This window comes from Corvus moneduloides, chromosome 5 (assembly GCF_009650955.1).
Source record: "Corvus moneduloides isolate bCorMon1 chromosome 5, bCorMon1.pri, whole genome shotgun sequence".
NCBI lineage: Eukaryota > Metazoa > Chordata > Aves > Passeriformes > Corvidae > Corvus > Corvus moneduloides.
In genome coordinates, this window is record NC_045480.1 from 24263491 (window position 1) to 24285257 (window position 21767).

Consider the following 21767-nt stretch of genomic DNA (forward strand, 5'->3'; position numbering starts at 1 on the left):
TTAGATTAGATATTAGGAGAAATTCTTTATGATGAGTGTGGTGAGGCACTGGAACAGGTTGCACAGAGAAGTTGTGGATGCCCCATCCCTGGAAGTGTTCAAAGCTAGTCTGGATGGAACTTTGAGCAGTCTGATCCAGTGGAAAGTATCCCAGTCCATGGCAGGGGGAATTGAAACTAGATGATCTTTAAGGTTCATTCCAACCCAAACCACCCTGTGATTGTCTGAAAAGGAATGGAATTCTCACTTTTTTTTTAGTGGGGAGGTGCTACCCAAGCAGACTGCGAGAACAATATCGTTTTATGTTAAGCAAATCAAACCCAGTATCAAGTAACAGGTCATAGGTCTCTTGCCTGTGTTCTGACTGGTGCTGAAACACTTGGCTGCACTCTAGTGTTCACACCATATAGAGCACTGAAAGGCTCGCCAAATCTGTTAAAACCTGTATCTGCAATAGGAATGAATGCAAGCACCGTGCAAAGACTTGAAGGAGTGGCTGCCCTTGCATTAGTGTGCTAGAGCTCTCGTGTAAGTTCAGGTGGCATGTTGCAAAAAGTAGCATTTAAATACAGACAGTCCGTGTGATCTTCGGGTCCACTGTAAATTAGCTGCCATGGGCCAAAGCGACTGTAGACAAAATCCCTCTCATGACCAAGGTGGCTGAGGTCTGAGAGTCTGTCATCGCCTTTTGACCGCGCTGTTTCTTGTTTTGTCTCCGTGCCGTTGCCTGCAGAGCTGCCCCGCGGGGCCATGGTTCCGCTTAGGGTTCGCAACAACTGGCGGCGCTCACAGTTTTTCTCCCAGTCAGGTAAATGCGGCGCTAAGAGCAGCTCCAGCCCTTCTGCCGCTCCAGCCATAGGTGTCTTCGGACGTGGGGCTGGGGCGAAAGCTGATGATCACGGGGACTTGTTCTACCTCTCGCTTTCGTAGAAAATTTCTATTCCTGCTGCACAGTTGACAAAGAGCTGTTGGGTTGCACATTGTTGTGTTGCTCTGGTTTCAGGCACCCAAAAGAAATCCCTTGCCTATAAATACCTTTTTCTTAATTTCTTTAAATCAGTCTAATTTTCAAAGACATTTGGATAGAAAATGGCAATGGTTCTCTTCGTAACTGTGGCTCTTGAATAGTGTAGTCCCATTCTTTTAGCATTGCTGTACTTTTTCCTTCCTTGCACTGAATCATGAAGGGAAAAGTAGATCAAGGTAGGTAACACTCGGTGTCTGAACACTGCTAACATCTGTGGCCAGAAGTAGATGGCATTAGCTAGTGGTAGAGTAGAATCTGATAGTTAATATTGTGCTCCTCTGTACCCAGATAAAAAGTAGTTTTGTTGGTGATGGGTGTAATCTGGTTTCTGATTTATTTTCTTGCAATTAGTCCTTGCATTTGGTTGTGGGAGCAAATAGGAAACTAACATAAAGCTCTTTTATACAGATATAGTGTAGATTTGTTTACAGGCTAAGGACATTTTGCTGTGTTAAATTTAATCTTTCATTGTTCTGTTTTTTTAATAGCTGATCCTGATAGTGGTGACAAATCAAATGTGAGTACCTTTTTTGGGTTATTATTTGGTTTAGCAATTTGTGTTTAGCAGAAATTAATTTTTTATGCAAACTGTCTTGTAACATGCCTAAACCAGAATAAGAATTTTTTTCTCATGGACATGTGAGAGGAAAAGTACAACCCAAATCAAGGCACAGTCTGAATCTGGAATTCATGCATTCTCCTCTTATCTGGAGCTAGATATACAGTGTTTGGTTGCTGGAGCCACTAAAGCTTCACAATCTCAAAATAATATGTAATTCTAAATTAACCATTCTATTTTAAATGCATAGAAATGAAAGGACTTCATTATTCTTCTGTTTCCTCAATGAAACAAAAAAACCCAACACACCACAAATGCTACTCTGAAGTACACAGTATTTCACATTCTGTTTGTCATATAGAAATAGACATAATCTTTTCCTATGAGATTCAAATAATACTTATATTGGAAAGGAATATGACAGCAACTGTCTAAAATTGCCCTTGATTATAACAATTTTAAACGCATCATGTCTTACGATCCTTAGTGAAGCCTGAGGATTTATTTCATTATGGATAAAAATTAAAAGCAAGACTATAGGCTGTTGTGCTAGCAGACATAAGATGAGAGAATATTTTTTTACAATCTAAAACTGCTTTTCATGTTGTGCAGAAGGTTATAGAGAAGCAAAATATGTATGTTCTTTAAATTTGAGTCCCTGGAGGTGGCTCTGTTCAGTGCTGCTTAGAGCTTTCTTTAGGTTCTTTTTCCCCACTTCAGTTGAAGTTTCCCAAGCCTTTCTTCACAAACCAAATTATTTTTTTATCATGTGGCTACCTATGGGCAATCCCAAGTGTCAGTGAAGCCAAGAATATTGTCTGCTCACTGAGAGAATCCTTATCTAGTTCTCAATTTCCCATTGTAACATCATTGGCCAGGCTTAATCAGGCAAAGTGCAGTTTTCTCTGGTAGCCGTGTGAAGTGCAGTGTCACAGTCTAATAGCTTGGTTTTCCTTCACGTAAGCGTTTCAATTTTTGGTCCTGGGATCCAGAAGAAGAGCGAAAGCGCCAGGAAAGGTGGCAGCATGAGCAAGAACGCTTGCTTCAGGTAGGGAAGAAACTGTATGTCTTCCACTGTGTGGTTCAGCTGTTGGATTGTCCCTTTGGACAAAAGCTGGGCATTTTGTGTCATGTTTTCCACATCCTCTGTGGATCCTTGAGTGAATTCTGTGGCAGTTGAGTGATAAATGAGCACACACACACACATGTTCTCTGTGGTTTAGGCACTCTCATGTCTCCCTTCCCCACTCCATGGAAAGACCAAAAGGGCTTGGTTCTGCAATCCAGTGCAGAGTTAAACCAAATGTGTTGGTCCTCAATTACATTTAAATTATGTTGAGCACAGACTACAAAACACTTAATTACTTGGACACGCTTTGTCGAGACTGACAATTTGCTAACCCTGATGCCTGTGCAACTCTTCTTTAAAATGATGGTCTTAATAGATTTTTGTAGAATTCTGCTTTGTTCACAGGTTGTTCTTGGAAAATATCAAACTGAGTTTGGACATGAAAGGATTTGGGTTTGAGAGCGTTTTGTGAGAGAGGGAAGTATCTTCAAGACAACCATTAGTTTTGCCTAATGGTAGAATAAACTCTAAAAGTTCTAGGTTTGTGTCCTAGCTGGAGGAAATACAATGGCCGTGAGAACCTGAATTTCCCAGGAGTGTCTTTTGAAACTGTGATTAGCTTTGATCCCAAAGAAATCATATCTTTCTTCCATGTAACAGAAGAGCAAACAACTGTCAAAGGATAGAGAGTAATAAAATGCTGTCTTTTAATCTTTTAAAAAGGACTTGTGTGTCTCTGTGCTTTCTTGATGTCACCAATTTTGCACCTCTTAAAATGGTGTAAAATTCTCATAATATTTCTGGCACATGTGGGTGCTCTCTCAATAATAAATGCTTCTCTTCTGGATTAAGCAGATGTGGTTTCCAATTTGAACAGACATTGGAAATGGTTAAGAGGAAAATGGAAGTCACCATTCTTCTCCATATTCAAACCAGTTCTGGCAAACAATTTTAAACACCTCTTTGAGATTTTTTTTTGTGCAAAATGCTGTGAAAACAATTCTTAAGAAATCATCCCATCAAGGAAGAAAATAACCTACTTGGCTAATTATAAGCTTACTCTCTTCAAACCTTTACATGCTATTCGCTTATCTTTTAAACTTGCATAGTTATTCATCATTCTTAAATTATATTGGCATATCTCTTAAATTAGTACCAATATCTGCAAAACCTGCTCATTTGTATGCTACCTTGCTGAAGTTTTTAGTGTACAACCGTTGTCTCAGTGTTTCAGGGTCTGTGAAACATTTTTGAAACTTAATACAGTAAGATAAACAAGGAATTACTAATATTTTTGAGCACAAACTTAATTTCTGACTAAAGATTTTAAAAATGTTAACAAATTAAACTTCTTCTAATGTGTCAAAAGTTCCTTGAAGTTTGAAGGTGTTAAATGTGAGTCCTAGAAAAAAGTGGGGAAAGTGAAAAATAAGCTTTTTTTGACACCCATGGATGTTTCCAATTTTTCTTTTTTTTTCATCCTATTTCTTATTAAACCACTTCTAGCAAGTTCATTTTTGGTGTGGAGATACTACACAATTTATTCCTAATACTGAATGCTCTGAATTTACCTGCATTTCTACCCATGTACAGGAGAAGTATCAGAAGGAGCAGGACAAGCTGAAAGAGGAATGGGAAAAGGCCCAGAGGGAAGTTGAAGAGGAGGAGCGTAGATACTATGAGGAGGTATAATGCTCAAAGGAGGACCTTGTTTATTGACCTTTTTTTTGTATTTAAATGCACCCACTCATGTAAAACAAAAAAAAAAAATCCCATACCTAGATTAATTAATTAAAAGGCTCTTTAAGGCTGAATTCTCAGGAGGATTGTTTCTCTTAAACACTGCTGTAGATGTTGAGGAAAAATATTTAAATATTTGGACAGGTATCCTCAGCACCTCCGCAAAGGTGGAGGTGTCTAATTGCTATGCAGGTCTGGGTGAGTCAGTACAGCTGCGTCTGGGCACGCTCAGAGTTCCCTCCAGAGGCAGAGCCCTGTGTATTTTGGCATATACTCCGTGCCTAGACTTGGTGGAACTCCAGATGAAATTGTTGTCTGCCTTGGGCTTGATCATGTAGGTATTTTGTAACTGGCCTTTAAAAAAATTTTAAAATCCACAGGAGATGTTCAAAGCTTGCAGTTGTGGAATATTAACAATCTATAAGATAGTGGTTTTCTTCTGTTTTATGTGGGTCATTATTGCAGGAAACTGGAAAATATTTATATTTTAAGTTTGTCTATGCATTATGTCAATGAATGGTTTCTCATTGTGCTTGAGGGACATACTTGTGATCTAAAAAAGAAATTTTTTTTCAACTTTCAGAATTAAGTTTTTCATGTACCAAGGGTAATTTCATATTTTTATATTAAACTTAATACACTGGTGCTGTGAGAAACAGTAGTTCCATGCCAAGTGAAATATTCTTTCCTGTTTTGTAAATTCCATCTCAATTATGGCAATGGTAAAAGAAATGGAAGTGCAAAACCTTGAAGCAAATTAAAAATTGAGGTGTTACCATTATTCTTAGTACCACAAGTCCTTATCTAGCCATCTAAATATGGCACATAGCCAAACCTTCATTTCCTTTTGTGTTTCATAAGCTCATAGATACATTCTGTATTTTTAACCCCCCCTCTCTCCTGATCCTCTTTCTTTAGGAACGCAAGATAATTGAGGATACTGTAGTTCCATTCATTGTTTCTTCAAACTCTGCTGAGCTCCTCTCCTCTTCTTCCTCTACCACTGAAGGAAACAAGACAGTGGTGAGTTTCTCATGGAGTAGTAAGGCACTGAAGAGTAAGACATCTTTAGTGAAAAGTTTAATCCTTTGCTAAAGGCTATCAAAGTCTAGGAGCAGAAAGAGTAAGGGTATTCCCTGGGTCCCTTCTTTAACTAGTGATACCTCAGAGTGCTGTAACTTACAGATTTTCACAACTGAGTAGCTGTATTCCCAAGCAAACTGCTACCATCCCATTTTCAACTAGAGCAGAGAGTGATAACTTTCTCTCTGCAGCTGCCTCTCTTCTTTAACTGGTGCTGTGAAAAGATCTGTTTCTTTTTATTATCTTCCAGAGCCAACAAAACCTTAAGTGGTTTCTCTGAATCCAAAATCTCGAATGTAATATAATGCTTTATATATATCTCAGATGAGACTGAATCCTACCTCCCCAGTTTTCCTCCTTTTCTCTCCCATCATCCCTCCTAGAAAGCAGCAAAACAAACAGAGAAATGTTTACTCTCTGTTTTTTTTTTTTTTTTTTACTCATGCAGCACAGAATGTTTAATTCAATGCATCTAGCATCTAATTAAATTAGTGTTTGCAGAGATCAGAGAATGACACCCCAGGCGAGATCACAGTAGAGTAAGTGTGGGATTCACAGACATAATTTTCTCCTGCGTAAGGCGCCTGCACCCAGTCATCTGCCTTCTTCCCTTCAACTTCAGGATTAGGAGTACTGTATCATTTGGTTCTCTTCTCACCCTTCCTGCCCCCTGTTCTCACTCACCCTGGTGCAGGGCCATCAGCCATGGCCAATTTTCCACTTGGCTGTGTAGCAGTAACTTCCTTGGTGGAGTTGCTTATGCAACAGTCAGAACACTGCCTGCACCCAGAAGTGAAGGATCTCATGCCATTGCTTACTCAAGCTCCACGAGTCTGGTATGAACCACTCCAGCACCACTTTGGAAGTAGTACTGGTGTTGCCCTTTGAGGATGCCCAGTGCATGTGAGTAATGCTTTGCTCCTAGGCAGAGACAACAAGCTGAGGCCACTCACAAAGTCCTCGCAAGTCCAATGGGAGACTGTCTAGACTCTCAAAGTAATTCAAGGATTTCTGCCAAAGAGTATATAATGGAAAGTTTTAATTTGCCATCCTTTACACCATAATTGGTCCCTAACTTATTTCATGCTCAGTTTAGTCCAACTAGTTGCTGTTTCAGCTAGAGCCTTAATTAAATCCAAAGTTAGCCTTACCAGGATCAAATGGTTCTACTATATAAATGTGAGATGTCCTTTTTGATAATGTGTGTCAACACAATGTATCTAGGGACAGCCTGTACTTTTCCCACGTGTGTGCCAATGCCAAATTCAAAGGGAGCTCCTTGTTCCCTCTTCATCTGTCTTCTAGAATTCAAGTGATTTAAACAGCTTTCCAGAGGAAGGCAAACAAAAAGAAGGTACAAAGCAGAAAAAGCTGCTTTGGGAGCAGGACAGTGTGCCATCTCTGAAGAGCAACGAAAACGAGCTCTGGCAAGAAAAGAGGAGGTATGTATTAACCCTAAGCATTTCATAACCCTGTGGAGCTTTGTGTTCTGTTGGCTTCTGGGATATCACATGTGCCCACGATTGACGCTGGAGCGCCAGCACCCGGTGGCCTGGATACAATATATCCTGATCAATATTCACTGGCCACGCAGGCTGGCACACGTGTGGCACTGCACAGGGCTAGTTGTGCATATTGGAAGGCTTGTCTTTTCCTTGTATGGCTTTGCCAAGAGGCTGTCACAGCGACCAGATCAGACCTTAGACAGCTCAGACATCTCTGTACATCACTGCTCTGTGTCTTGTGTACATTTCACAAGTCATCTGAAGGAATAAAGGAGCAGTAGCTGTTTTCACTCAGAACCTGTGTGAAATTGCCTGGCTATCTCAGAAGTGCCATACCCAAAATTGCCAGATGCTGTTTAAAGTCCTGGACTTTGCTTAACTGATAATTAACAGGTTTCACAAAAGAGGGGAGGCATCGAATGATGCTGAGCACTGTATAGAGAACACGGATAAAAGCTTTTTTTCTGTCAAAGAAGCCACAAATCCATTTTCCACAAATCCAAAATAATCTTCAGCACATCTGAGTGGCAGTTTAAGGTAAGCAGGAAGACTTGGGCTACTGGGAGACAAACTTGTTAATTCACTGAAGTTATTGTCGTTGCTGACACAATAACAAAAATCTTTTTGTAAAAAATAGGCTGATATTCAAAAGTCTGATTTTGCCATTACATTCTAGGTGAATTTTTTCCTGGCTTTATTTATACAATGTGACTTATTTTTATTGGCAGTGGAAATAAAGTGCTCTCAGGATACCCAGAGACTGGTATCTTGAAAGGAGGAAGTGAACAGGAGCACCACATGCCGGTGATGGAGCGGAGCTCACCTGCCAGGCTGAATCTGCCACTGACTCAGGGTGAGAGTAAGGCTTCCTATGCATGTGTTCTCCTTCAGATAGAAATCAGGCAGAAATCTAACTCAAAGAATTTTGGAAATTGACAGTACACATATATCTTCAAAATTTGAATGTTTCAGACTAAAAATTTATTTTATGTTAGCAAAGATGAATATGTTAAGGTGAAATTTAAACTCTTCTTGTTTTCATCAGAGATGAGAGTTTCTGCAGCAGATATCTCGTTTATAGGCCTGCATGTTCACAGTAGCAGTTAAAATGGTTATCTTTAATCTTTTACATAATTGTACATACATATAGGATTTATCTTGATACAGGGAGCATATTTCCAACACTTATTTTGTGTTTTGATACCTAATTAGATTCTTTATGTCTGTTTCAGTCCAGGAAAAATCACTACATGTGATATGTAACATTTTCAAGCCAAGCCTAAAGTGACACCTGCCTCAGTTTCATCATTAGAAATGTCTAATGACATTTAAAGTTAATTTTTTTTTTTAGCTGCCATAAGTATTGATGTTTTTGAAGGAAGGAATTTCCCCAAAGCATTGCTGTCATGAGGGTCTCTCTTTAAAAAAAGGTCAATTCACGAATTTAACATCATTATCTACCTAATATAAGTGAACACTGGAAAGTAAATAAGTAGGACTAAAGACAGAAAGTGAATGCAAATTTTGAAATCAAGTTTTAGATTTTTGTTTTCAGTCCTGCATAAAAGTTCATTATTCTAAAAAATGAAGTGTCTGTGGATGGAAGAGTTTTCAGTGTTATTACTTGCTCCAAATGCAAATTCAGTCTATTAAACTTGGTAGGTCTGCTTTCCTTGTCTCAATTTTATTGTATTGTTAGTGCTTTGATAAAAGTTGCACAAAGAAAGAAAGCTGAATATATATCACCCAGCAACACACCCTTGGGGATCTGTAGTAGTGATTAAGCAAACTTAACGGGTTTGACAATTTTCAACTACTTCTGCTAATGACCCTGCTTCAGGGTTTTTCTAGGTTCTTTTCAACAATTTGGTCCCCTGCAAGTATTCTTACGGCTCCTTTCTTGCCTCTTAAAGCACCCCATCCATCCTTGCTCCCTTCTTAAGCCCTTAAATAATCAGGCATGTGGGTTTATTGCCTTGACATCAAAAATAGGTAACAAGCCTTTCATAGGCCCCAGCAAAGTTTTCATTCTCTAAACCATGTGGTTGGCGCATGGCAGGGTAAGGCTTCTCCCCATCCTGTGAGCCACAAAATTCACATTGCAGGGTCCAGGTAATGCACTGTTTCTCAAAGATAGGATGGTTGGCTGCCTGGACATCACACAGATCATTGCTTATTGCTGGGAGGCTGTTATTGTCACTGAGCCATCTGAAGCACAGAAGAAAATTACGAAGGATTTACTGTTTATCAGTAGGTTTATGGAGAGCAATTACTATACCATCCCTTTAACTCTTGCTGTTGAGAAGTTTGGATCCCCTGGCACCACAGAAGTTTCAGTCTCTTGGGTGTTTCCTTCATTATGACAACAATACTTCATTTTCCCAAGTGTTATTTGTGGATGGCTGTTTGACTTTGCCCTTTCCCCCTTCAGAAATAGATTCAGCAGCAGGGTAGGTCACGTTTATGTGAAGGTAATGCAAAGGAACGATGTTCCACAGAGATCTGCTGATGTACCAAAGCCTGTCTCTGACTTTGTGGGGGATTTCTGAGGAGTTTGTTTCATGGAACAGTACACCTCTCTCCTTTATGGTGTGCCCATAAGCCATGATGGTCTATAAATTTTGACAAAAGCATTTTGCCTCAAATGTTGAGTTTTCCCTACCTCTTGTTGTAGGTATCTCCTGGAATCAGCAGCTGCTGACAAAGCAATCTCCACAGTGCACAGAGGACGGTCGGCAGAGACCATTCCTGGGCCAGACTGTGGGACAGCAATCGAGCTCCGCAGGGGAAGCAAGGAGGTGAGGACATAAAGGTTACTGAAAAGATAGAGAAGTCCTACTTGCTCTGTTCTCCCTTACACTCCTGCTCAGCGTTCTCTATTGGTTGGGTTTGATTAGTCCTGCAGTGTGAAGACACCCTTCGTGTCTGGCTTTCCCATCGAGACTGCTAACATTTATCCACTTTGTTGTTCATTACAGGCACCACAGTTACTAATTTCATGAGGGAGCACACCTCCTACATGCCTCTCTCCTCTTTCTTCATAGCTCTTTTAGCATATATCTGCATAACTTTTCATATGCTTAATTTAAGTTCCTGAGACAAACGTTTATAGCTAAAAAGTAGCTAAATATGAGAGTGGGAATGTCAGGTTATGTCTGCCTCTTTGAAGCTGATATCCAACAGCTTCATTCCCCATCTTCCAAACGCACATCGATTGCTACTTTCTAGTCCTTTAAAGATTATACCTTTTAAAAGAAGATACATGTAGAGTAGTATTTTCTTTCTGCTGTAAATTTTGGTGAGGTCTTCTTTCTTTGCTGCTTTGCCTTGTGCTTTTGAGTAAGCCTTACTGAGCAGTAACACCAATTCTTTTGGTAAATGTGGGAGCTGTTTGCCTAATATTTACAAAAAGTAGCTGTGTAATGAGAAAGGAACATCTGTTTTCATTAGCATATAAATGAACACAGTCTTCTGCAGAACCTGTTACCTCTATGAAGGTTATATCCAGTCAAAACTAATGTAGATTGAGGTTTGATTACCTATTCTTCGTAATAAACTGCTTGTGTGTGTGAGAAAATTGTTATTTAATCTGTAAACTGTTTTAAGCAGTTAGAGTTTGAATCAATCCTATGATTTCTGATAACAAAAACCAAGGTTTTTCTCACCAAACTTTTGCAGGGTAGCTTGGATACAAATTAACCATTAACAAAATAAAGGACTTTTCACTGTTGGTAGCTTCCTTTTTACTCAGTGAAGGGCCAACAGAGAGTGTGGTGTGGTGTGGTGTGCGGTGTGGTGTGGTGTGGTGTGGTGTGACTTGGCTTAACCCTCCTTCATCATGGTGGGAGCTGTGATGGATTGGTGGGGTGGGCAGGAATCTCCACATGGCTGATTACCTTGTGAGTTCCCTGGCTGAGCAGCAGCGAGCAGACTAAGACTCAGAACCAAAAATCCTGAAATTCACTAGCTCGAATTTCTCCATACAAAACCTGTTTTTATTTGTTGTTCAGCTGTAGTAATGCATCTTCTCTTCTGTATTTTAGGGCAGGCTATCATGAGAACTTCCGATCTGGGCCGTCATCTCCCTGCTCGCCTGCTGCTCTGAGTCAGTCACCCAACAGGTACTAAAGGTCAATAAGGAATTTTGCAGACCAAACACTTCTTGTAGTTGCTGGTGAACTGCCAGAGTGAAAATCATATTAGTATTATGTGGATGCACTATTAAGTCTGCTAAATGTTGCAATTCATAACTGTCCATGGGATAAACATGTAGCTCCCTCTCCCATATTTCTTGCCTGCTTCAATGGTATTATGTTTTCAAATAACACAGTTCAGAAAGCAGCTTTAGAACTCTGCTTGACCATTGAAATTTCAATAAAATTGAAATGGGACAGTATAAACTTCAGTCAAAGTGTGAGATCAGAGCACTTAAGCCAAAGGATGTCTTCATTGTCACATGCTCAGGAGTAAGGTCTGCTTGAGACATTGTCACTTGCTGATTTAAAAAGAAATTCTTTCTTTAATTTCCAAATTAGAAATGCACTTTGCTTTTTTGCTGATTTTTAATTTGCCCACAATCATGCTAATCTCTTAGAGATTTGATTCTCTCAAGCAATCTGTACATCTTTCAGTGAGTTACGTGTACCAACTCTAAATAAATGTTAACTGTAGCCTGATTAAATCACTGATAATTTGGGGTATGTTAAAATCAGTTTGCTTATTAAATAGGGTGAAGTAATACAACACAGAACACAGCAGGTTTTTCTTTCTATTTAAATTACATTTTTCTTCACGTTGCAGAGCAAAGCCCTCTTTCTGATGTCGCTTGCATTGACATGAAGCTATTGGGAATTTTTTACATGAACAATTTATTATGTTTTTGTAACTGTAGCTGCAGTTTTGGTAGGATTGCAGATCATTTCCTTGCTAAAGGTCGCTAGTTGTGATAGCTGCTTCATATTTTTTAGCAGCTATGTTCTGATCTGAGAATCTTTTCCATGATCTTTTCCTGAAATAAATCTTAGTTTTGTAAACAATGGATGGGATGTAATTCATTTTCCCTCTAAAACATTAGAAAACTCTTAAAAATTTCTCAAGATGCTCCGCTCTGATAGTGGAGAAGAAGAAAAAACAAAGGTGAACTCAGGAATAACACAGAAGCAGAAGGGTTAAGGTTGTAGGAGTGGAGAAAAAAACAACAGCGAAGTTATTCTAAAAGGAATAATGATAATGAAGCGACAAGACAGTCGTGTCTGTGCTATCTGTGTACATCGTGGGCTCAAGAGTAGAAGCAAGGACAATTTTCTAATTGTGATGAGCTTTTCTGCTGCTTCTGTCTCTCTTTCTCTCTCTCCTTCTTTTTTTGGTTTTTGGGTTTTTTTCTTTTTCCAAAATGGCTCTTTTGTTATGCTGCAGTCCAGATCTGTCTCCATTGGTGGCTTATTATAATATTGCTGCCTCAAAACCTTAAAGCAAGAGATTGTAAACTTGCTTATCTGGGTAGGATTTCGTCAAATTGTCTTCTCAAAACTCATGAAGTATCGCAAAGTTTCTCTCCTAGTTTCAGCCCTGGCTGAAAAAAGCACGGATGACACATAACGGCAGGGGATCCCTTTTGGTCTCAGATTCATCTCACTAGGCCAGGCATCAGTTCTGTCAGGCTGACAGGCAGGTGGGAAGGGAAGAGTGTGAGACCCATAGAAGTGGGCACCTGCACTGCTATTAAAACCATTATGAAAAAGGGCACCAGTTATTCCTGAGGCTCTGAACCTCAGGCTCTGAACCTGACACCCAGCTGTCATCCAACTGCAGATTTATGAGAGAGGTCTAGACAGGACTGCTGAAGGAGTGAGTTGAAGTATTTTTTGCATTGCAGATGGAGATGCAATTTCAGGTTTTGTCTAACTGGTTGTAGTACTAAGGGGCTGCAGCAGCCCAAGCTGAAATGAGTCAACCACTGCCTGGTCTGTATGCTGTCACTATTGACTTCACCAGCTTGTTTGGGTGCAAGAATAGCATCCCTGTTTTCTGATTTGCAGTGAGCAAGTCCATTTGTAAACAAATTTAAAAATTCCCAGGCTGAGAGTCTGACTCAGGTAATTTGTGTGAATTGCTGTGGCATTGACTAGGTCTAAGTAACCTTTTGTTGTAAGGGTGGTGAGGCACTGGAGCAGATTGCCCGGAGAGGCTGTGGACTGCCCATCCCTAGAGGTGTTGGACGGGGCTCTGAATAACCTGGTCTAGTGGAAGGCTCCCTGCCTGTGGCAGTCGGCTTGGAACTACATGATCTTTAAGGTCCCTTCCACCCCTAACCATTCTGTGATTCTAGGAATCCACAGGCATGGTTCCCTGCCACCCAGGCTTGTTTAGAGGCTTGCATCTCCCTTGATCTAGCACAGCAGACTGGCAGGGAAATGTGTTTGAGCTGCTGTGCATTCAAGCATTTTAAGTCCTTTGCTTGCCTGTCTGGAAGGTAGACGTGCAGGCTGATTCAGTAACATGGCTGAAGGGTCAATGTGTATTTATGTAAACCCCTCCAGTGCTCCTTCCTCTCATCCTGTCCCTGGTGATAAACCTATCTAAACATTTGGCTCCATTTTAGCATCAGTTGCTGTGTTCTTACAGCCGTGTTTGTCTCCTAGGTCTGTCAGTGGGAGGAAGCTTTGCTCTACCTGTGGTCTCCCTCTTGGAAAAGGAGCTGCCATGATTATTGAAACACTCGGGCTTTATTTCCATATTCAGTGCTTCAGGGTATGTCTCTTGCTTTATTAAGAAACAGCTCGAGTCATGCACAGTGCAAGTAGAGTGGAAGTGAAACTGAAAATGAGGGGGCCAAGGGGTTTGCATGGTTGTTGTGTCTGAGTGTGTTTGTAAAGAAGTGGAAATAACATAACTAATATGTTATTTTGCAGTCAGACATGTTAATTGGACTAAAACCTGTGATCAAGCAAGCAAACTCAGCTTCTTTACTTACAGGGGGAAGCATCATATAATTTCTCTATTGTGCTCATTGTTTTTTAAATATAACATTATTTACCTTGTTATTTTTTTAGGTGGTCTTTTCTTCCTTCCAAAAACACAGTCAGTCCCAAAGCCATCTTTGATCTGTCCCATGGTTGGAAAGCTTTGACTAGAAATATTTCTTGACTGGTTTGGGGTGTTTCAGTTTGGAAATAACCTGAAGTGTTTTTAGAGAACTTAGAAAGTATCCATTTCCATTATCTCTGGCCCAATTGATATTAGACATTTGTGAAGACTTTTTTGATTTTAGACATTTACCCTGACTATATCTCTGGCGTCTTTAAGCTTTATCCATCACAACTGGCCTGGCTCCAGAATGCAACCTCAAAGTCAGATGTCCCATATAATCATTAGACTTCACTTCTGTGTAAATGGAGGCTGCTCAAATCCAGTCCTAAGCACTTTTGACTTTACAAAAACCCTCTTACAGATTTGCAGTGTTCCCCAGGAGTATGGGCTGAGTTCTAGGGGTGTATTTTTCTCACTGTTCCAAGAACTGCTGAAACAAAAGTAAAAATTTGGGAAGAGTTGTGACAGGTAGTAGGGCGTGGTCTGTCTTACTTTCTCTGTTCTTCAACTGACAGTGTGGCATTTGCAAGGGACAGTTGGGAGATGCAGCGAGTGGCACAGATGTCAGGATTAGAAATGGTCTTCTTAACTGCAACGATTGTTATATCCGATCCAGAAGTAAGTACCAAGTACTGGGAGCTCTAACAATACTGTTGCCATGGTTTTAACTGGTGGGTTTGTCTGGCTCTGACACTCAGGCTCTTCGCCATGGGAAGAGGAGTCTTCCCATGCCATTTTAATTATTTTCTCATATCAGAAAAGATTTCCAAGCCCATTAAACTTTGCCCAGAGGATCTCTGCTCAGCACTATTAGACTTAAAGGCTATTTCTGTGCATAAACATAAACGCCTATACTATGCATGCATATTGTGTGACCTGGAGGCTTGGATCTCTCACATCGCAGGAGACAATGTAGATAATTCTACCTGATCTAGGACCCTGTGTTTGGAGAAGTTCCCATTTTTTGTCTCTAGGACTCCCTTTTGTGGACAAAATGGTCATGTAAAATATTAAGAACATTCTGTAACTCGTAGAGAATCCTTGTGTTGGTATCCCCAGATATGTGCTAAATAGTGTTGCTTACCATTAATTTTGAAGAGTGAGCCAGACAATTGCACGTCAGAAAGAAAACTTCATGCATTTTGCTGCCTTAGAGCAGGTCACCTAAATGTCTTTCCGAGTCCTGGATTTCTGTGACTGATGCCAAATTACTGGAACATTTTAGCTTCACCCCAATGTCACCAGTGCTGGTCAGCTGGCTTCCACTGTGTGGAAAACAGTTAAGATGTGAAAACAATAGAAGCAATTGTTGTCTTCCTGTTAAATATTATTTGGTATATTCACTGCCTACAATTCCAACTGATAAGTGGACATCTAGAGCTCTTTTCACTTACTATTTCCCTTCTTCTCTCTCAAAAGCACTGGCTGTAGAAATCCAGGAGTAGGAAAGGTACCTCCCTATCTTTTCCAGAAGAAGATTGGGTACTTTTTCTCTGATGCTTCAGGAAAGAGATACTTCTCAATCAGCAGAGCTAGAGGGTGCTATTGTATAATCGGTTTTTTGGCTTTTTTTTTTTTTATTTTTTTTAATTCTGCTCGGAAATGTTATCAACTTTTCATTATTTATATAACCCAAAATATTTATAAATAGCTTTTTCCCTTCATGCTTGATACTATAAACCTTCCTCATGTGGATGAGGTCCTGACCCTTAAAATGCAGATGTGCACATCCATCTTTACACAAAAAAGAGAGGAAGGTATAAAAGCTATAATTTCCTTTTCTTCTTAGTCCTTTTTGCTTAAATAAAAAGTGATGTCCCTTGAGGATTGATAAAGGCTCTAATAAATTATCAGCTTATATGCTGTAGAAATCACTCTCTCCATCATCATTTCTACAGCAGTATTACTAGAAAATGCGTTACAGAACTGTATGCAGTATTTCATGTAACAATGTTTTGCATTTGTACATACCCAGCAGAATGGTAGCCAAGTCCATGACAGAGGAAATAGATTTTGAGAAAATGTATGGCTCCTGAAGAATAATAATGGCAAAGGGTTTGTAATTTTTACTACAGATTGCCTCTTCCTGCTGTGTCCACCAGTCATATGGAATCTCAAAATCCAGTTGAATTTCAGCTACAGTAACTGTTGTTGACAATTCAAAGGGACTGATTTTGATAGAACTGCAAATATTGCTAGTTGCCAATTTTTAACAAAAATTTGATGCACTGCACACCTGAAATTAAGAATAAACTGGTGCAATGTCAGTGTTTTGCCTTTCAGTTCTGGGAATAATGCTGCAAAATATGAAAACAGTTGTTTGATTGCATGGCTTGTGCCTTCCTGCCCCCATGGCTGCATCTGAAACCTGTGCAGCAGTGGGCAGAAGTGACGGTCTCTAACTAACCTCGGATTAGTCAGTATTGTTTTGAGATGCTTATGGACATCTGGATTAAATATTTTGGCTCCCAGAAGCTTATCTGAAAAAATGGATAATTCTGGTTCAAAATGAATCATCAAAAAAGAACAAGAAAAGCATTAAGGCTTACGTAGTGGTCCAGGGTTCAAAATATTTCTGGTTTTCAGATAAAAGTGGATGGGGTTTTTACTGGAAGGTTGTTTCTGTTCAGCGAAAACTCGCAAGGAAGGAAATTCTGTATTCAATGTCAAACACAGGGAATGGTTACAGGTTGATGAGTGTCAAAGTCAAAGGTGAGAGCTACATTAATGAGATTCCCTATATGGCCAAATAACACAAGGAGTCACACAAACTAGGCACAGCTGAAGATGAGTCAGCAGTCCTTTGCTTTATTATTTTGCCGCTGTAGAGCCTGAAATAAATACACACACAAGTACTTGGGGCGTAAAATAAGATCAGACTTCATGCAGAATGCATTCAATGTGTGGCAAGGAAAATACATTTCCATTGGAGTTATGCTGAATCCTTCTTTGTAGTAGTTAGTGCCCCAGCTTTGCAGGAGGAAGGAAAAACAGGGCACAAATATATGTAACTCCAGATGCTTTTGGTTTTTTTTTAAATCATAGAGATCATGTGAGGAAAATCTATGTTTGTTTATTAAAATTTGTAACCAGTTACTTGTTCTGGTTTTTTTTTACCCAGCTGCTGGACAGCCAACTACATTGTGACATGACTTTCAGTCCTAATAACTTTCAAGAAGGAACTCTCTTCTCATATGTATCGGCTGCCTCCAGACAATCACTTGTAAAAGCTTGAATCCATGGACATGATGGCTCTCATCTCGTTTTTAAAAACTCACAACAAAGCAGCACCTGCTCCTTTGAAATGCAATACGTTGGTTTTTGCTTCCTTAAGAAATTTGCAAAATATGTATGACCGTGTTTGGGATGGCAAAGCCTAAGTACTATAAAAACAAAACAAAACCACCTTTCAGGTATGCTTATGATACCCAGTCTGTTACCTTGTTCTTTTGAAAGTAATAAGAGAATAAACATGGAATAAAGCTGTTTTGTTTTAATATTTCTAGCAATTAAAAAGTTTAAGTTTACAGAACCTTTATAGAATATGCCAACTTGAGCTGAGAAGTAATTTTAAGATAGCATCTAATCAGTGCATTTGAAAAACTAAACTCACAGCACGACCTCTCTGTTATAACTGAAGCTATAACTTTTTTTATACAGAGACTAGTTTGATAATACATCCTGTAATTCTGAAGCATTTTGTGTTTATATTACCTTCAATGGAGGGTAGAAGTCAAACAAATAAATTATTGCACCTTTAGTCATAGGATTTTTTTGTTTGTGTACCTCAAGTAATGTTCATGCTTATAGCTTAATATTCTCTGAAATAAAGATTACTTCATTAAACCTAAAGACTGCATACTATTAACAATGGAAAAATTCCCATCATGAGCAATCCTTCTTAGTAAGTTCAGCAGCCTGTATTGTTATTAAACTCAATGAAAGGTGATGTGGGGGAGAGGCGGCCGAGCAGGCAGACCGGGCTGAGTTGTGAGTCTCCGAGTTGCAGTTTGATGCTGTGGTGAAGCTTTTCTCTTTGGCATGTAACTTGCCAATCAGTGATTCAAGTGGGTTGGACATCTGCTCGTTCACTTGAAAACATTACACTTGGTTGAAATCTCATGCAGAGGAACACGTGTGGTTTGGGTACCCCCTGGGGCAGAGAGTTAGATGACCTTGAGCCTGTGTTCCTCCATCCACTACCCAAAAATAGTCAGCAAAACCCAGAAGTATGGAAGATGGTCAGGGAGGAGGCTGGCAGAAAAACTACCTTGCCTGTGTTTGGTACAGTGTTCCTTTGTGCTCTTTGATTAAGCATGTGCTCCTTACTAAAGTGATCCAGCAGCTCATTGAAACAGGGGTTCAGCAGGTATCTACAATACACAGACAAAGTTAGGGAATGTGTTGTAACTGTAAAATATCCTAGCTCTTTTTGGTAAACTGTTACTGAAAATATCTTCAAATGGAGGGAAAAAAGTTCTTTTTCTGCCTTAAAACCACAATAAAACTAAATGAGTAGAGATTTCTTCTATCTATGTGCATATCTGTTGTCTTTTGATGTGTGGGTAAATAGAAATGGTTATTAGGGAAGCAATAATTCTGAGTTGTTCTCTAGATAGCAATTATTTATTGAAATGCTAGACAATTGCTTGCAAGTGAGTTGCATAACCATGCAAAACTGCGTGTCATCAAACACACACGTGTGATGTCATTGGAGGACATTGTGACTATCTCCTGGAAAGTTACATGTTACTTCCTTAATACTGTGCCTTATAAAATGCAAAGCTGTTGCACACAGTCAGCAATGACTTATGGATGCAATAAATCCAAAAAGCTGTAGTCCTTTATGGACTTCACCTGGGGAATATTTTTAAGTAAAAAAAAAAATAAATCAGACAAATGTTTTGAAACTAAAAGTGATATCTTGTATTTTGATCAACCACCTGCATGATTTACTGTTAAAGGGTTTTGATAACAAGGATGCTTACTCTTTGCTTGTGGTTGTTATAACATTTTTCCACAAAGAATGCGTAACATGGAAATTCAAGAAGCAGATTTCGTAACTGATGCAGTACATCTGTGTAACTCCATGCGCTGCATTAAGGATATGTGAATATATAATGTCTGAACCTAATTTTTAAATGAGACTGTGCATGCTTGTGCATCTGTTGGATATGAACCTCTAGCACTGCTTCACCCACGTGATAGAGTTAGATGTGCAAATCAGTTCCCAAGTGTATCAAAGGGTTGGTTGTCTCAGAGGTCAGGTTCGCTTCTCATTCCTGTAGGGATAAGTGCCCAAAGGGCTTAGGAGCATGGCTGGGATAAAGTGCATGAACGAGGGGGGAGGGATATTGCATCGCACTGCAGACACATCACTGGGTCTCTGGAGCTGCTTAGGAATTGATCCCAGTATCTATCAGGTAGTTTTGTATATGCATGTTTTAGCAAAGTTGGTTGTACGTAAAGCGAAATGATGCAGCGCTCAACGATGACGATTTTTTTCCCCAATGAACGTCTATTCACCAGCACAGAATAATTTTCAACAGTTTCCTGAATCATACATGCCAACTTCTTATGTTTGATATTATATTCCGTCTGGAATCTTACATGGCAAATTCATTCAGGCTGAGACTTTTTTTCGTTTTTCTTCCAGTTTAAACACATTAATATGATACATTTCTAATCAGGAACTTTGGCAACAGAAAAAAATAACACTTTCCTACATTTGAACTGCAATGTAAATGTATTTGTTGCAAAAAATGATTTATTATTCCTGAGCAAGTACGATGTATGTAATGGGTTTTAGACGTTTTGGAATTTATTTAGCCTCTTACTACTTCAGAGAATCTGAACAGGTGTCATAACCCATCTGTATTTTACAAGCCCATTTTCATGGTGTATTTTTTCCCTACTCTTGCTATGTAGTGTTATTGATGCAGTACACCTGTAGTTTTCAGTGAATGTCGTAAAAGTTGGTGAACCAGAAGAGGACCATCCTTATCCGCATGTCCATTCAGGGACAAGGATTGCTGTCCTAGCTGGGGCTAATGTTGAATACCAATTATGCTAATCTTCCCTTTATTTTATTTATTCTAAAATGCCTCTGGAAATTAGGAAAACTTGTCTAAAACTCAACAGCTTTTATAGTAAATGTATGTTTATAAATAAAATGTTGATTACCTTTGGTGGTGTTGATTTTACTTATTATAACTAACTTCTGTTGCATGAACCTGGATTGCAGAGTAGAGGCTACTGCTTGGTTGGGGTAGGCTGAGCCAAGCTGTGCTCCCCAGGACTTAGTATATGAGATGAGACAATGAAAAGGACGTAGCTGAGATGGCAAAATGCACTGTGGATTGCCACTGTAAGCTGTAGCCCTCTATTCATAAGAGCACGTGTGCCTGTTGTGGTAAAAGATGAGCAGAGAAGGCTTACTGTAGAGAGGTAACCCCAAAGTCCTCAGAAGATCTTTCATCAGTGTTGGTGGACTGTGGCTCAGACTTTCACTTAACAAAGCACTTTCTATATGGCAATGCTAAATATGTACTTGGTTAATTCCATTTCCACGTAGCAAAGATCCTGGAGTCTGTGCTCACTTTTGCATGTACTGAGGTATCTCACTAATTCTTGAATCGCAACAAGTGTGTGACTTGTCCAGTCACCAGAAGAAAGTTCACACAAAATTTTAAGCTAATAACTGCCCCTTTTTCTACTTTTTAATAGGGTCTTAAGTGGATGACGTGTTTGGGTTTGTGCCAGTAGAGCATCTCGGCTGTTAGATGAGTCATGGGGATGTACTGAAAATTTAATTTTTTTTAGTTCATTCATTCCTTTATTTTTATCCTGGTGCCTTAATGGCAGTGCTGCTGGTCATACATTATTCCTGCGTGTCTGTGAGGGCCAGCATTCTCTGTGGTGGCAGAGGCATGCTGGGATTCCCAGCAGTGCCATCGGTGCCCTGTCTGCGGGAACAGCTCGCTGCCGCTGGAGGTTGCTCTGAGGCTGCATTTGGAGGCAGTCAGGCAGCAATTTCTGCTCCAGCAGCTCTGCACCAAGGCTGCTGGGCACACAGACAAACACTGTTTGTGACCCTTATGAGCCAGGGTAAATGGTGGCAATCCTGGTAGGATTTTTTGTAATATTATCGTTATTATTATTACTATTTTGTAATGAATGTGACCTGCACAGTCATTTATGATCCTAAAAGGGAACCACTGGGGGTGCACTCACCTGGCAAAATAATTTTGAATACCTTGTAAAAGGGGAGTTGTATCACCTGCTCATCTCCCCAGGACCTTCAGCTGCAGGTAGCAAAGGCTGCCTGGAGGGCCCCGAGAGAAACCACTGTGCTAACAGGGCCTTGGCATGCCCCAGGAGAGGACAGTGGCTTGCTGAGCAGTGGGATGAAGCTGAGGGCATATGGAAGAAATAGGAGGTGATGGGAGAGAGGAGTGGGCTGTTACAGCTAAGGTTCGAACATCAGAGCAGAGGATACCCCATGCAAAAAGGGATGTGTCTCCTCTACATCCTGTCCAGGTGTGATGCCTCCATCCCTCCCTTTCCCCCCACTGTGGACTGTCAGGACAAGGGCTCAGTTTCCTCCATTCAACCCACTTTGTTTTGCTTATTTTTCTTCTCTCCTTAGCAGGTGTTTTGGTCATCAGTGAGCACAGCCAGGTGCTGGTAGCTGTG

General features: G+C 40.0%; 1 protein-coding gene across 6 annotated transcripts in view; it reads left to right on the plus strand.

Moving 5' to 3' along the window:
• The window catches only part of LIMCH1 (LIM and calponin homology domains 1), a 177293-nt gene extending 157037 nt beyond the window's left edge, over window positions 1-20256 (plus strand). For 4 of the 6 annotated variants that reach the window (XM_032108113.1, XM_032108114.1, XM_032108118.1 and 1 more), the window contains 12 exons: window positions 734-808; window positions 1516-1544; window positions 2551-2634; window positions 4249-4341; window positions 5314-5418; window positions 6784-6920; window positions 7712-7836; window positions 9658-9781; window positions 11027-11104; window positions 13625-13733; window positions 14588-14690; window positions 17194-20256. In XM_032108113.1, coding sequence (XP_031964004.1) covers window positions 734-808; window positions 1516-1544; window positions 2551-2634; window positions 4249-4341; window positions 5314-5418; window positions 6784-6920; window positions 7712-7836; window positions 9658-9781; window positions 11027-11104; window positions 13625-13733; window positions 14588-14690; window positions 17194-17219 — 1088 coding nt within the window. In that variant the 3' untranslated portion in view covers window positions 17220-20256. The remainder of the gene's footprint in view (window positions 1-733; window positions 809-1515; window positions 1545-2550; window positions 2635-4248; window positions 4342-5313; window positions 5419-6783; window positions 6921-7711; window positions 7837-9657; window positions 9782-11026; window positions 11105-13624; window positions 13734-14587; window positions 14691-17193) is intronic. The other 2 variants (XM_032108115.1, XM_032108116.1) reach the window with 1 other exon arrangement.
• Window positions 20257-21767: the final 1511 nt, after the last annotated feature.